The 13565-nt window shown below is 61.2% G+C and overlaps 1 protein-coding gene across 1 annotated transcript in view; it reads left to right on the forward strand.

Moving 5' to 3' along the window:
• Positions 1-7907: 7907 nt before the first annotated feature.
• Positions 7908-13565, forward strand: part of LOC148162118 (uncharacterized) — a 97113-nt gene continuing 91455 nt past the window's right edge. The window contains 8 exon segments of the mRNA XM_088020288.1: positions 7908-7947; positions 8865-8975; positions 9170-9223; positions 9226-9270; positions 9504-9529; positions 11535-11674; positions 12029-12099; positions 12393-12500. Coding sequence (XP_087876414.1) covers positions 7908-7947; positions 8865-8975; positions 9170-9223; positions 9226-9270; positions 9504-9529; positions 11535-11674; positions 12029-12099; positions 12393-12500 — 595 coding nt within the window.

Below are 13565 nucleotides of genomic sequence, written 5' to 3' on the forward strand. Positions count from 1 at the left end.
GAGGAGTGTGGAACAGTTTCTAATCAAGAAAGTAGATACCCTATTTATTTCTTCTTAGTTTGGAGTGTTCTGTTAGTTTCTCCCCATAACGATCTTTGGAAGGTATTTTCTAAAGGAGCCAGGCCCCAGAGAAGTAGACTTGTATTAAATCCCATGTCTCCGAATTCCTCTCCCTGGCACGTTGTCCCCCTCCTACCCAGGGGTCTCTGTAATTGTGGTCCTTTGGTCCTTGAGGTTCAGAGGGATCCCCGTCATGGCAGAAAAGACAATTACACTCACAGAGCTAGTATACTGCTTTGTAAAGGAGACTGTTCTGGATGCTACGGGTCTTCTTTCCCTGAACTGCAGGTGGTACCTGCTTTTCATTTCCAGCTGAATCCCCGTCCCTCTCACCTTCACAGAAACCACTCCATCTCATTTCTAGAGTAGGACATTGGGTGTGCCCCAAGGGATCGAGTGTGGGTTCTGTTTTAGAATCTCGAGTCTGGGTTACTTGTCAGCCCTGTCTTACATGTGTCTCCCAGAACTTGTTTTACTCCTTCGGATTTTGCTCATTTGCTTCTCTGATCATTAGACGAAACACTTACTGAGGTCAGGGGTCCCTGGAAGAATGTTCTCAGTGTCGTAGGTGCTGTGTGGATTTGGAGTGCACCCGGAAGAGAAGCTGTGTGTGAGCCCGTGGTGAGGAAGGGTGCAGCCGCGCCCCGTGAGCTGGGGTACAAGTTGGCCATGTCTGCTGGTTTGCTGCCAAATCTTCAAGTCTATATTTCCATTTTTGAAGCTATCAGTAAATCTCTTTCAAACATTTGTCAGTATGTACAACCTCCCCATCACTATCCAGTTTTATTTTTGTTGTTTTAATTATAAATATCTAATAGTTTATTTTAACCATTTGAAATTACTTGAACAATGTCACGGTTAAATAACCATATCATTTCAGCTGCTTTTTGGACAAGTGATTGTTTTGTTTTGGAGGGAGAGAGAGGAAGAGAAAAGGTGGGCGGGACGCAGAGGGAGAGAGAATCCTAAGCAGACGCCAAGCGTGGACTCAGTGTCATGACCCTGAGATCGTGACCCAGGCTGAAATCGAGAGTTGGACGCTTCACTTACTGAGCCACCCGGGCCCCCCTGGATAAGTGATTTTTAACAGGTTCTATTAGATATCAGAAAACTCAGCCAGCATCTTCTGCTTCTGTCTTCTGAATCTAAGCAACTTAGAAGCCACCACAGTGGAAGTTTTAGGCCCTCTCTTTACTGGGTGACTACAGCCTGTGAGCAGTCATGGGCTTTTTTGTAAGGCTGTTCACCTCTTTCCCTCTACCAGTCACCTTACGATTTCTGTATCTTCCTTTAAAGTTAAAACCCCTTTCACCCAGGACACTGAAAGTTACGCCATCAATACTAATAAATAAGTAGTTTAAAATATTGTGAAAACGTTTTATTTAATGTTTCTGTTTTGCTGTCTTCTGGATAAAAGGGAAAAGGCCATGAGATAAGTTATTGATGAAATGAGCTGCTGAAGTGGAGAGGAGGTGTAGTCGGCCGATAACTGTCATAGCGTGAGCGCTGGTAAATGACCGCGCGTGCAGTCAGCCGTCCACCAGAGCCGTCCTGGTGCTGAGCTGCGTCGATCAGTAGTAGAGTGTCAGCGAAGTTGATGGATGGGGCCAACACGGACAGACAGCAGAAGGGAGCCCTGAAATATAAATATGAGAAAAGTACAAGGAAGGGGAGTCTCCATCTCTGCAGGTGTTCAAATATAAATTGAAATGTGGGTTTCTGTGGTGCAGTTCCAGTTATTTGCAGCATTGACACCGAAAACATCCGACATACACGTTGGACCCCTTCACAGCTACAAATGACCCAGAAGTGATCCAAACACACCGACCACAAAGAGAGGAACTTGGGCCCCCAAGCAGACCTCCTGAGAGCGGGGGCGCTAGGGGCTCTGAACATGGCCATGTGGGCAGTGCCGGGCTCCAGAGACTCCCTCGAGGGGACAGAGGTCGGAATCTGCTCTGATGGCTCCGCTCGGCGTGGCACCACCTGACAGAGTCGGGGTCAGCCCCATACGAGTTGCGGATGTCCCGGTGATTCTTGCGCACAGCCACAAACCTCAGCTTCTTCATGACCCCGGGCCAGCCCAGCAGCTGCCGGTCCCACAGGTACTCTGGGGACAGACCTTGGTGGGCTTGTGGTAGAGAAGATACCTGTTCAGGTGGCTCTCGTCATGCCACAGGGCCTCGATCCCATTGGCCCAGTCGACCACCATCGCCTGGTGACAGCTGAGGTCAGTCGAGGAACCTCCGGCACCGAACCCCGAGAAAAGCCTCCTGCGTAGTAAAAGTCACCCGGGTCCCTGGGGTGTGCCCCTGGGACCTTGTCCGCGCTTGTAGCTGAAGTCCTAGAATGTCACCCTGGAGAAACCGGGATGCAGGGTGCCTAAGAGGGGGGACAGGCTGTCCACGCCCACGTGGTCGCTCAACTTCATGTCCACTACACGGACACCAGGTAGTGCACCTTGCGAAGGAAGAGCCGCTGCGAGAAGTTGCTGATCTCCATGCGGTGCATGGGCACATCCTGCCAGCAGGGAGCCCCGGGGACCTGGAACCAGCACTCTCTGGTCCTCCGGGAGCCGCACTCGGGCCCAGCAGCCGGCCAGTCGGTGAAGACATAGTAGGTGACCCTGTGTCCCGCCGTGAACTGCTTCTCCGCCGGCTGCAGGAACGGCTCCAGGAAGACCACGTAGCTACAGGGACGGGGGACAGGGCGGGAGGAGGGTCACTGCCAGAGGCTGGTGGCAGGACCCCAGAGCTCGGGGCCGTGCACGTGTTCACCTTCGTCACTGGGACACGCCCCGGGCTGCGTTAAGCCACAGCCACCCTCCTGGCCTGTCCTGAGCGAGTCCGCCGGCGGGCCCTCCCTCCCTTCCGCTCCCAGAGATGGGGGCCCTCAGCACCCCATCTTACAAACGGGAGCCCGAGGCTTGGGAGGCTGGAAACCCATGCAGCCACACAGTCAGCATGCTGGAGCCAGGAACACTGCCCCGAGCTGAGCTCCCGGGCAAACCCTGCAGGTGCCCTCCCCTGGCCGCCCCCTGCGGGTCCCCTCCCCACCTGCCAGGACTGGAGCTCCTTTGGGCACAGCCCTCGTTCCTTTGCCCAACAGACCGGCTAGAAGAAGCAGGGCCAGCCACCTGCCCCTCTTGCTTTGGGTGGGCTGTCGCTGGTCCCCACAGCTGGCTGCACCCCCTGGAAGGTCCCCCCGTGAAGGCTACTGAGCCTCTTGCTGACAAGGTCCTCAATCTACCACTGGTATTCCTAGGAGGGGTCACCCTGAACTCCCCCAGACTGGGCATCAGGTGCAGCCCGGGGACAGGGAAGGGGAAAGAGGACCCGGGGAGTTGAGGGGGGTTGCTTAGGCCCCAGCCTTGAATCCAAGGGGGTCAGCTTCTGGATCCAGGTCGACATATGCCCCTCCCTCAGTCCAAAGCCCTCACATGGCTGGTCCCCCTGTGAGGGGTCTACCTGCTCCCCACCGTGGGGACAGCAGCTCCCCCAGCGTCAGGCAAGTGTGGTGAGCCCTCTGAGTCTGGTTTTTTGGAGCAGGCACTGAGGCTACTTCCCTGGGCCTGCCCCACACCTGGCAGCTTAGTCAAGGGCTCACACGGGGAAGGCGGCCACTGCCTTGAAACAGGGGACAGGCACACAACCCGCAGGCCCGGATCAGGTCACCAGGGGAAAGGCCGGGCCCAGTCGTTGTGAGTGTGGTTTCACGGCCGCTTCCCTCAAGGATGCTGCCGGCAAGGGCTCCCTCATGCAAGCCCGGCACCTGCCCTCGCCCCGGGGCTGTGCTCCCGGCCCAGAGGGGGACGCATGAGGACCTCCTGTGCGGGCAGCGTTGGGACAGGGCCACTGGCGCTGGCCGCGGACCCTGGGCCGTGAGGGTCTGGTTGGTGATTTCAGTCCCTGCTCTCCAGGACCTGGAGGACGACTCTGAGGTGACCTGGGCCCTTCCTAGTCCCCCCGCACATGGGGCTGAATGCCTCCCTTGCGATGGCTTGGGAAAAGGGTTGCACGGGCCTCAGGCCATCCTGCGGGCCTCGGCGAGCTCTGTGGAGGAAGGAAGCTCTGACTGCCGATGCTGTGGCCAGCCCCAGCTTCCAGAGGCTCCCAGGGGCCAGGCCACTTGCCGGCAGCCATGCCCAGCGCGCTCCTGGTTCCGCTGGAGTCCCAGGGCCTCACTGCTCAGCTCCCTCTCAGGGGCCTGGGCTCTGGCACCGAGTGCTGTCTGACCCAAGTGCTGTCTGAGGCTGTGCCCTCATGACCCTCATCCTCTAAGAGACACACAGGAGGGGCCAGCCCGACAGGCATCTCCTCGCTACCAATCCACAGGGCACACGTGACCCCCTTCCACTTCTCTGGTGGGGGGGCTCCCCGGAAGCCCCGTTGTTGGGGTGCTCTGCCCCTTGACTCAGCAAGATAGCGGCCTGGGGTCAGGGCTGTGTCTGTCCGAGGGGAGTGGCAGCAGGCGGGGGCTGTCACCCACTGTGACGGGCAGCCTCCTGAGAAGGAGCTAGGTGCTGTCCCCTCACCGGGCCCACGAGAGCCCAGTAAGACTGCTGAATGCATGCACTTTCGCATTAATCCCCAGGACGGGGTCCCCCCACTCTGTGCTCAACACACCGATAGTCCCATGGGGAAGATCTGGAGCTAGAACTGCTCATTCAGGACGTCAGTGTTGCAGGTCCCTTCCCAGATGATGGGGGCCAGGCAAGGGGTGAGGGCAAGGACATCGTTCCTCCGGGAACACAAGAGAACAGCATGGCGATGCGCGAGCTGGGAGGAGGGTGAGCGCACCAAGGGCCCTGGTGCTCACCACCTCCACCTGGAACCTCACCATCCCCCGCCCCATGCCTTCAGGGGCCCACCAGTTGCACCCTCCTCCCAGAAGCACTTCACACTTGCAAGAAACCCAAACTCAAACCTATGCAAATCCCTTCCAACCCTAAGCAAACCTGGTCCCTGCTGGACCTCAGAGTGGGAGCAGGGATTTCCCAGCAAAGTCAGGGGGCCCTCCCCCGGGAGGGAACAAGCCCCCCTCACACATTCTTTGGTGGGCAAGGGACAGAAAGCAGGAAATGCAAGGCACAGAGAGAGAAAGGGACAGAGAATAATCTGTGGGCTCCAAATCGAGATCTCAGAAACAGGGAGAGGAAAAGAATCTGGCAATCGTGCACCCGCTGAGTTTTCAATCAGCCCGCCCTTCCTTGTCTACCTTAAATTTCCCTAAGTTTGAGAAAGGGAGGGGAAGAGAGGGAAGGGGAGGGGGGGAAATTTCAGTGAATGTATTCCCGGGGGTGTTAGCACCTTGGCTAGGGGTAAAGCATCCTGAAAATCACATAGCGTGATGTGAGTTTGCAGGGAGGTGGCTGCGCCCGGTCAGTGGGGCTGGGGAGCTGCTACAGGTGCCCAAGCTTCTGGGTCCTTCCAGAAGGAGCTGTCCCCGCAGGCTGTACCCCCGTGTCTGCACGCGCTCCTGAGCTGAGACCCAGCAGCTGCTGCTTCCAGACCATGTCTGCGCCTGAGGCCCCTCCCATCCAGGGGGTCTCCCTCCCCAGGCTCTGCACCCAGCTGGCCTTGCTCTTGAGGGTCTAACAAATCCTGTGCAGCGGCGCGGGTGCTGTGGGGCCTCTGAAGCGACTTCATCAACACAACCGTGTGCGTCTTGGAGACACTGATCACGGAACCGGCAAACAGGCTGAGAAGGAGCACAGGCCGAGGGCAGGCCCCAGGCAGGCTCTCAGCCCAGAGCCAGCATCCACCCTGGAAATGGGAGGACACCTTCAAGCTGCCCCCGAGCCCGGCACCCTCCGTCTACACTCACAGGACAGGGCTGGGCCAGAAGTGCCCAGCTGAGCCTAGTCACCCCCAGGATCTGGGGAATTGTGTGCGTCAGTGGCTGGGACATCTCCCACCACGAACTGGGTGGTTTGTGACCCACAGCAGGTGGCTGACACTAGGGGAACAGATCCCAGAGGGGCTCGTAGGTCTGTTCTGGAAAGATCACTCTGGCTCCCGAAGGAGGATGGGCTCTGTGCAGCGGAGGACAGGGACACAGCTTGGAAGGTACCGGAAAGACGACGGGGCCTCCCCCAGAGCAGGGCAGGGAACGCAGATACTCCGTGGGGACAGACAGGTACCTAGAGGCAGGAGAGGCCGGTCTGTTCTGAGCAGTGCGGGGGGCGGGGGGAGGCAGGGAGGATTGCCTGTTTCCTGGCTTGGGCTGGGAGAAGGTGAGGACTTTCACTAAATCAGGGACTTGAGAGCAGGAGCGGGGCAGAGCAGGGGGTCACAGTGGGCCACACAGGTGACCCTGGAGGCAGGGGGTGGGAGGGCAGAGGAGAGGTCGAGGCTGAAGCCAGACAGGTGGGGGTCCGTCCTCCCAGGGACACGTCACAGGAGTGGCATGGCCGCTCTGGGCAGAGCGGGGGGATGAGACTGAGGCCCAGATCACCAAGGCCTCAGCCTAGGTGCGGGACCAGCCCGTGAAGCAGCCCCCACTGCCCCCGGCACACAGCCAGTCCCCGAGGCCGTCAGGCATCGTGACCCTGCCTTCACCCCACTTACCTGGCCCCCGCTTCCCTGACCCCTAGCATCACGCTTCTCAGGCTCGGGAAGCCAGGGCTGTGGAAAGAGCCACCAAAGGCCACTGCTGAGGAGGGTGCGCCAGGGATGGCTTTCCATCCATCCCCGTGCAAAGCAGGAGCAGGGGCCCCCGCGGGGAGCCCAGAGCTCCCTGGCGCAGCTGCAGGGGCTTGGGAAGGGCCAGGGGCAGTTACCCCCAGAGCCCGGGGAACACATCCGATCCACGGAGGTGGCAGGAGGGCGTCACTGCGCACAGTGCTGCATGGAAGCCCCCCCCAGCAGCCAGCGGGGGGCCTGTGTGTGGACAGCACAGCAGAGGCTGCCCCAGGGAGCAAATCCCGGCCCTGTCCCCAGGCCCCGGGAGAGCAGCCACGGGCCTTTACTCCATAGTTCTCAAATCTTCTCCCTCTGGAAGCTAACAGCACGCCTTCCCCGCTGGCCTTCCGACTCCCCAGCTACATGGCTCCTCGTTCATAAAGTGGGGAGAGGGCAGCTCCCCACAAGGTGGGGTTCAGTGGGAGGGTGTGTGTGGAGGGGCAGCTCATCAGTCCATTCACGACGATGGGGGTGCTGGCGTGGGGGACAGCTGCCGGCCGGGGGACAGGTTGCTCCCTGCAGCCGCGGCTGCTTGCAAGTTCCGGTCGGGGGTCCACATTTCTTCCCCGAAGAGGACCCAGTCGGGCGGTATCAGGAGGAAGGCCATGGTGCGACGTGAGCAGCCTTGTGTTCTTCCTGGAAAAGAGCCGTGGGACCCGGATCACTCCGCTCTGCTCCTCCCAACCTGCCCACGTCCCTCGCGTGTGATTCACATCAGCTTCCGTGGAGGCCGCCTCCCTCTGGCAGGTGGTTTGAGCATCCCACCAGCATCTGGACGACCTGATCCAACACTGGCTTCTCTCTCACTCGCAGGGAGGGGGGCAGGGCGTTCCTCCCTCGCAGCATATCGCCCGGACATCCCCACGGATCCCAGAGGTAGGCAGGTCTCCCCAGGGCCTCTTTCCGCCGAGCACCCCCTTTCCTTCGAGTCTGAGATAACGGTGCTGAAACGAGCACTAGAGGACCGTGCTGAAGATAGAACAGCATGCACAATCCTGCACACACCTTGCAACCTGGCGCCAAAACACAGGAGGCAAACACGGGTACGACTGAAGGGAGAAATGGTCCATCCTCCAGGTGTTGTTGGAGATTTCGATATCCTACACCACCCACCGATTAGACCGCCCGACAGCACCCACCACACTCAGTGCTGCACACGGCAAAATGCACACCGTCCTCAGCGGGACACGGAACATCCTGCAAGGTGCAAAAAGTGCTCGGTCACAAAACGAGGAGCGAAGCATTGAAGAGAATCGCTCTCACACGAAGCACGCGCTCCCACCACAGGGAGCGAGGTGAGAAGGGCAGCGACCAGGCACTTCGGGAGCCCCACAACCACGTGCGGACGAAGCAGCAGGCCTCTCAATAACCGGCGGGGCCGAGACGTGTCTGCTGAGCTGCATGGAAAGGAGAGTACCACAGGCCAACATTCATGGGACGGAGCCAAAGTCCTGTTTGGAGGGAAACTTAGACGGTAAATGCCTGGATAGGAATAGAAAAAATATCAAGTCAGTGCTTAAATTTTGACCCTAAGAACCTACAATACCAAGAAAAGGACAAAACAGTGAAACCGAACGCGAGTTCTTTGGGAAGAGCATCACAAGTGCATAAAGCATTAGCTGACTGACCAAACCCAGAAGGTGCGGTGGGGCAGAGAGAGGGAAGGGGAGAGGCACAAAGACTCTAAAATCAGGAACGGAAGAGGAGGGCTGACACCAGAATAATTCAGACACTGAAAGCATTTTAAGGGAACACTAGTAACAACTGCTTGCCGACAGTTGTGAGAGCTTAGATGAGACGCTGGCATCCTTGAAAGACACACACTGGAAAACTTTCTTTTTTTTTTTTAATGTTAAAAAGATTTCATTATCAGAGTTTGGAAGACAGAGGGCTCACCCTGGCGTGCCCCGCGGTGACCCTGGGCCTCCGTCGGGGGTGGTGCCCCCGAGGGGACATGATCGGTGGAGGGTTCCCCCGGCATGAGTTGGGACAGGCACTCGCCGGGCATCTGTCCCTGAGGCCCTCTGTGTGCTGGCTCTGGGGTCAATGGGACAATGCTTTCCGGGGGGGCCTCTCGTGAGGTCTGATGCTCCGCCCTGGGGGGGTGCACGTATTTCCTAGGCCTAGGAGTGTTGGACTACCGGGGGCTGGGCACCAACTTCAGGGACTACGCCATTGTGTTCACCCAGCTAGAGTTCAAGGACGAGGCGTTCAACACCGTGGAGCTGTACAGTAAGTGGTGGACACCACGGGCCGGCCCCACGAACTCCCTGCCACGGGCGGCCACGCTGGGCAACCTCCCGCTGACTGTGCTGAGCCCCGGGCCTCCAGGGTCCCAGAGCAGCATCCCTGCCCTTCGGCCCCCTGCAGGAGGGGTGGCTGGGGCACGGGGCACACGTGGTGAGGGCTCCCCTCCCGCCCCACAGGCCGGACAGAGCTGGCCAGCCAGGAGGCCCTGCGCCTCTTTGCTAGGTGGAGCCAGTCCTGGGCTTCCTGTCTCAGCAGCAGGCCACATTGAGGCCGGACCGTGAGTGTCACCCGATGCCCACGGGCCCCTGGCTGACTTCTGTGGGTCTCGGGGTCCCTCCGAGCCTTAGGGAGTCAGGCAGGGTGGGGGTGGGGAGCTCTACACGGAGTCCCCTGCTCCTGCCCAAAGCCAGGCCTGCAGGGCCGGCCCCGGCTCGGGCGAGGCCGTGGGCAGAGCGGGGTGGCCGCGGTGTGTCCTGGGTGCCCACCCTCACAAGTCCTCTTCCCCCCCAGTCACCTGTGTGCACAAGGCTTTCCAGGTCAGCTGTCCTCCTGAGCATCACCCCAGATCCTACACCCCAGAGCTCTGCCCCGAAAAGGCCCGGGGACCGGGACGGGGCTGACACCCCTCGAGGTGAATCTGGGTCCTGCAACGCTCTGCTTGGGTTTCAGTGAATGCATCGACCTCCCGGTGGGACTGTGCCCGCCGAGTCCTGTGAGGCTGGCCAGGCGCTGGCCTCCTTGCTCAGCCGCCTGGGAGCTTGGTGTGGGGCGGGCTGCTCTCAGGACTCACGGCAGTTCCAAATAAATCGATCCCACAAGGCCCTACAGATGCCTCTCACCTGTGTGCGAGGGCGGACGGCAATGTCAGACGGGGCGCTGCCCTCTCGGGGCTCCGGTCGGTGCAGGGGGAGGAGGTGGGCGTGGGGCTCACCGAGGGCTGGGCCATACAGCCCAGAACCAGCTCTGGGTGGGGGGCACGTGGACGTGGGTCTTGGCTCCTGAGTGGGGGCTGGGCTGGGGGCAGCTGCTCCGCAAGCAGAGGTCACCACAGTCCCTGGGCTGGAGGGAGGACTGTCTGAGTTAGAGCAGACCCTCGGGGGTCTAGACAGGTGCGGGCTGATGCAGTGGGCGTGGGTGCCCACCAGGGTGCACGGCTGGGGTGCCACAGTGTCCAGGGCACAAGAGTGTGGCTTTCCCAGGCCTGGGGCTTTGGGGCCAGGGCAGGGGGCAGGATTCCAGAGGGACCGAGCCTGTGGCTCCTCCTGTGGTCTGGTGGGGCCGTGCCTGACGTCGTGGCGGAAGCTGGGCTGGGGGCTGCCCATCACTCACGGAGGGGGGCGGTGCCTGCAGGCTAGGGGTGGGCACGCTCCCACACATCCAGCAGCCCTGTCCGTCAGCACCTGCTCGGGACGGAGAGCCCTGCTGTCACGCTGGTGCCGTCTGTGCCCCATCGTCACCGTGGTCCTGCTTCTCACGTGCAAATATCTCTATGAAGTGACTCACAGGGACACCTCCCGGCTGCTTGCCTCTCTTCCTCGGGGGCTAGGATGGGAGGCCCAGGGGTCTCACAGGGGAACACGATGGCCTTCAAATTCAGGCAGCACCCGCCAGGCCGAGCCCCTAGGCCGCCCGCCTGTGTCCCAAAGCCCCTCTCCCCCCACATTGACCCACCCCAGGCTGGCTCAAGGCTCTGGGTTGGCTGGACGCCCACGGCAGGGTCAGGGGGGTGGGGAGACTTAAACTCAGTGCCCCGGTGGCCGAGGAAGGAGGGTGACAATGGTACCAGGGAGGCTGACGTGTGTGATGGTCTTGGTGCTTATGCCTGCTACGGGGTGCCGGCCGCAGGAACAGCTACCCAGCGAGTCCCACAACCTCAACTGGAACAAGGTGAGCCACACACCTGCGTTCCCCAAGGCTGACAGCCAGGCCGACCGGGGCCAGGCATGCAGTGTGTGTGGTGGCTGGAAGATCACTCCCTGAAAATCTCCAAAGGGCCATCCTGGAACAGGGGGCAGTGCCGCGAGGGCGGAAGGAGTTTCAGGCCCTGGCCTCTCTCTGAGGAGCTGGTGGCCACGCAAGAGGAGGGAGGGCCGAGGGCCGCAGGCAGGTGCTGCCTCAGGGCCCCGGGGATGCTAGGTGGGCAGAGGCCGAACGAGCAGAGCGTGTTCCAGAACAACCAGATGGCTGGCAGGTGGAAGGTTCTAGTGGAGGTGGCCGTGGGAACTGACTCCCCAGGAATGTGGGTTTGTTGCAGGAAGTCAGAGCGATGGGGCCGAGGGCCGAGCTGGAAGGAAGGGGGAGGCCTTTCACGGGAAGGGAATTCCAGCACATGGTAAGCACAGCCCAGCCCTCGGGGCCCCAGCACACCCGGCACCTGCCTGCCAAGGCCCAGAGGGGCAGCCGGGGCCCTGTGCAGGGGCTGCGCCGACCTGTGGGTGCTGGACCCGGCCCGGGCCTCAGGCCAATGTCAGTGTCCGGTGGGTTCCTGAGGGCCCGGCTGGGAGCCTGGCACGGGCAGCTACGCCAGCACGCTCTCCACAGTTTTCAGGGTTCTGGTACATTCTGGGTGTCGCCTCTGAGGGCCAGAGATTCTTGCCAGGCAGAGACAGGAGGAAGATGGGGGCATCGATGTTGGAGGTCCACAAAGCGGGCCAGCTGAAGGTGGTCCTTGCCTTCAGCCAGTGAGTGGACCGGGGAGGGGGCCCAGCACATTCTTCACGGAGCCCTGACCACAAACAGCCCAGACATCTCCCTGTCAAGAGGGGAAAGGGAGCCGGGGGCGGGGGGAGCCAGACCCACGATCACCTGCACATCTGACAGACCATCTCTGCGGCCCTGAAACCCTTCCTGCCCCTAAAAATTAAGGCCTGATTTTGGGAGAGGCCACCACGTACACGGGAGCACTCGGCAGAGAGTGGGTGTTCCGAGGGTTTCCCTTAAGCTGTGGCACTGACCCTGCACCAAACTGGAAAATTCCAGGAAACCAGAGCCAACAAAGGGCTCCTGCCTTGCCGCCACCACCCCCCCCCCCCCAGGTCACAGGGGTGTCAGTCACACACATTAATTCTGCGGAAAGATAGGAAAAAGGCGATGTTCAGGAATACTTGTGCGTATGAAGGCCCGGGCCTGGAGAGAAAGACCTGGGGGTGGGCGTGTCCCCGGCTTCACGGCCACAGGCCCGGGAGAGGCCGCTCCTCTGTCCCAGGGCTGGGTGGATGGGATGGACAGCGGCCCACGGGGCGGGCAGGCAGGCCACGGTCCCAGAGCGCACAAGCATGCAAGTGCCCGCAGCCTAGGCCTGGAAGGTGGTTGGGTGTGTGGGAGGGACTCCTGACCCTTCCCAGTTGCCCCTGCTGTGCAGGCCTGATCGGGCGGCCCCACGCTTCTCTTCCGGTCCAGGGAAGGGGGTCGAGGGCTTCCACGTGCTGTCCACCGACTACAGCTACGGCGTGGTCTACGTGCGCCTGGGCCGGGCTGGCCGGACCTCTAAGACCCTGCTGCTCCTCAGTGAGTCCAGTGGAAAAATCTGAGGAGGGGGCGTGCGGGCTGCGGGTCAGGTGGGGGAAGGAGGGGCGACAAGCTCGGAGGGCAAGGTATGGAAGCACCTGCCTCAGCTCGGGCTCCCTGACAGAGCACCACAGACCGCACCGCACGGGCGCCCGCGATGGACATTGATTCTCACGGCTCAGCGCGCCGACCTGGCGAATTCCGGGGAGGTCCCCATTCCTGGTTTGCAGATGGCCGCCTCGTCACTATGTCAAGTGTCGGGGAGAGGGCTCCGGTGTCTTCCTCTTCTTATACGGGCACTGACCCCATCATGAGCACCCAGCTAACCCCACACACCTCCCAAGACCCCGGGACGTCACACCATCCCTCTGGGGCTCTGATGGATGAATTTAGGGGGACACGAACACACATCCGTTCCTGTCACGGCCCTTGCGCTGCGGGCTGGCAGGAAGTGGGAGGTAGGAGGTCAGGGCTGGGACACACACAGCAAACGGGTGGCCACGTGGGCGGGCGGAGCGCGGCGCCCGGACGGGGGGACCGGGTGGGCGGGTCTCTGGTGTGGCTGCCACGGGGCTGAGTGGGGGCGGCCAGTGCACGGGCGGAGCCCAGAGGGCAACAGGCCCGGAGTGGGACTGACCCTCTGCATGGAGGCAGGGGACCCCCTGGGCTGAGGGCAGGATCGGGGCAGCAGGGGGAGGTGGTGAAGGGAGGGTGGGCGGGAGCTGCTGTCCAGGGAGGGGTGGGGGGAAGGGGCACAAACCCACTTCGGGGCACCGAGGCCGGCAGGACAGCCATCGGAGAGGTCGGAGGGGTCCCGTGGAGTCTCCGTGGAGGAGGGCGTGGCCAGGAGCGCAGCGGGAGGGTCAGCAGGCTCCGGCCCATGGGTCCTGTGAGCAGAGGGGCCTCCCCAAGTGGCCCTGTGTGGTGCCCGCCTTGGGGCTGCACTGGGGACACCCCCCTACCTCGGAGCACAGAGGGGACAGAGGCACACTCCCCATCACCCGCCTGCTGCCCCCTCCCTTGGCAGCACACTGGCTTCTCTGTCCTGCCAGCTCGGAGGGCGCT

This window comes from Eumetopias jubatus, unplaced genomic scaffold (assembly GCF_037043125.1).
Source record: "Eumetopias jubatus isolate StellerSeaLion01/CBP00866 unplaced genomic scaffold, mEumJub1_p1.0 scaffold_20, whole genome shotgun sequence".
Taxonomy (NCBI): Eukaryota; Metazoa; Chordata; class Mammalia; order Carnivora; family Otariidae; genus Eumetopias; species Eumetopias jubatus.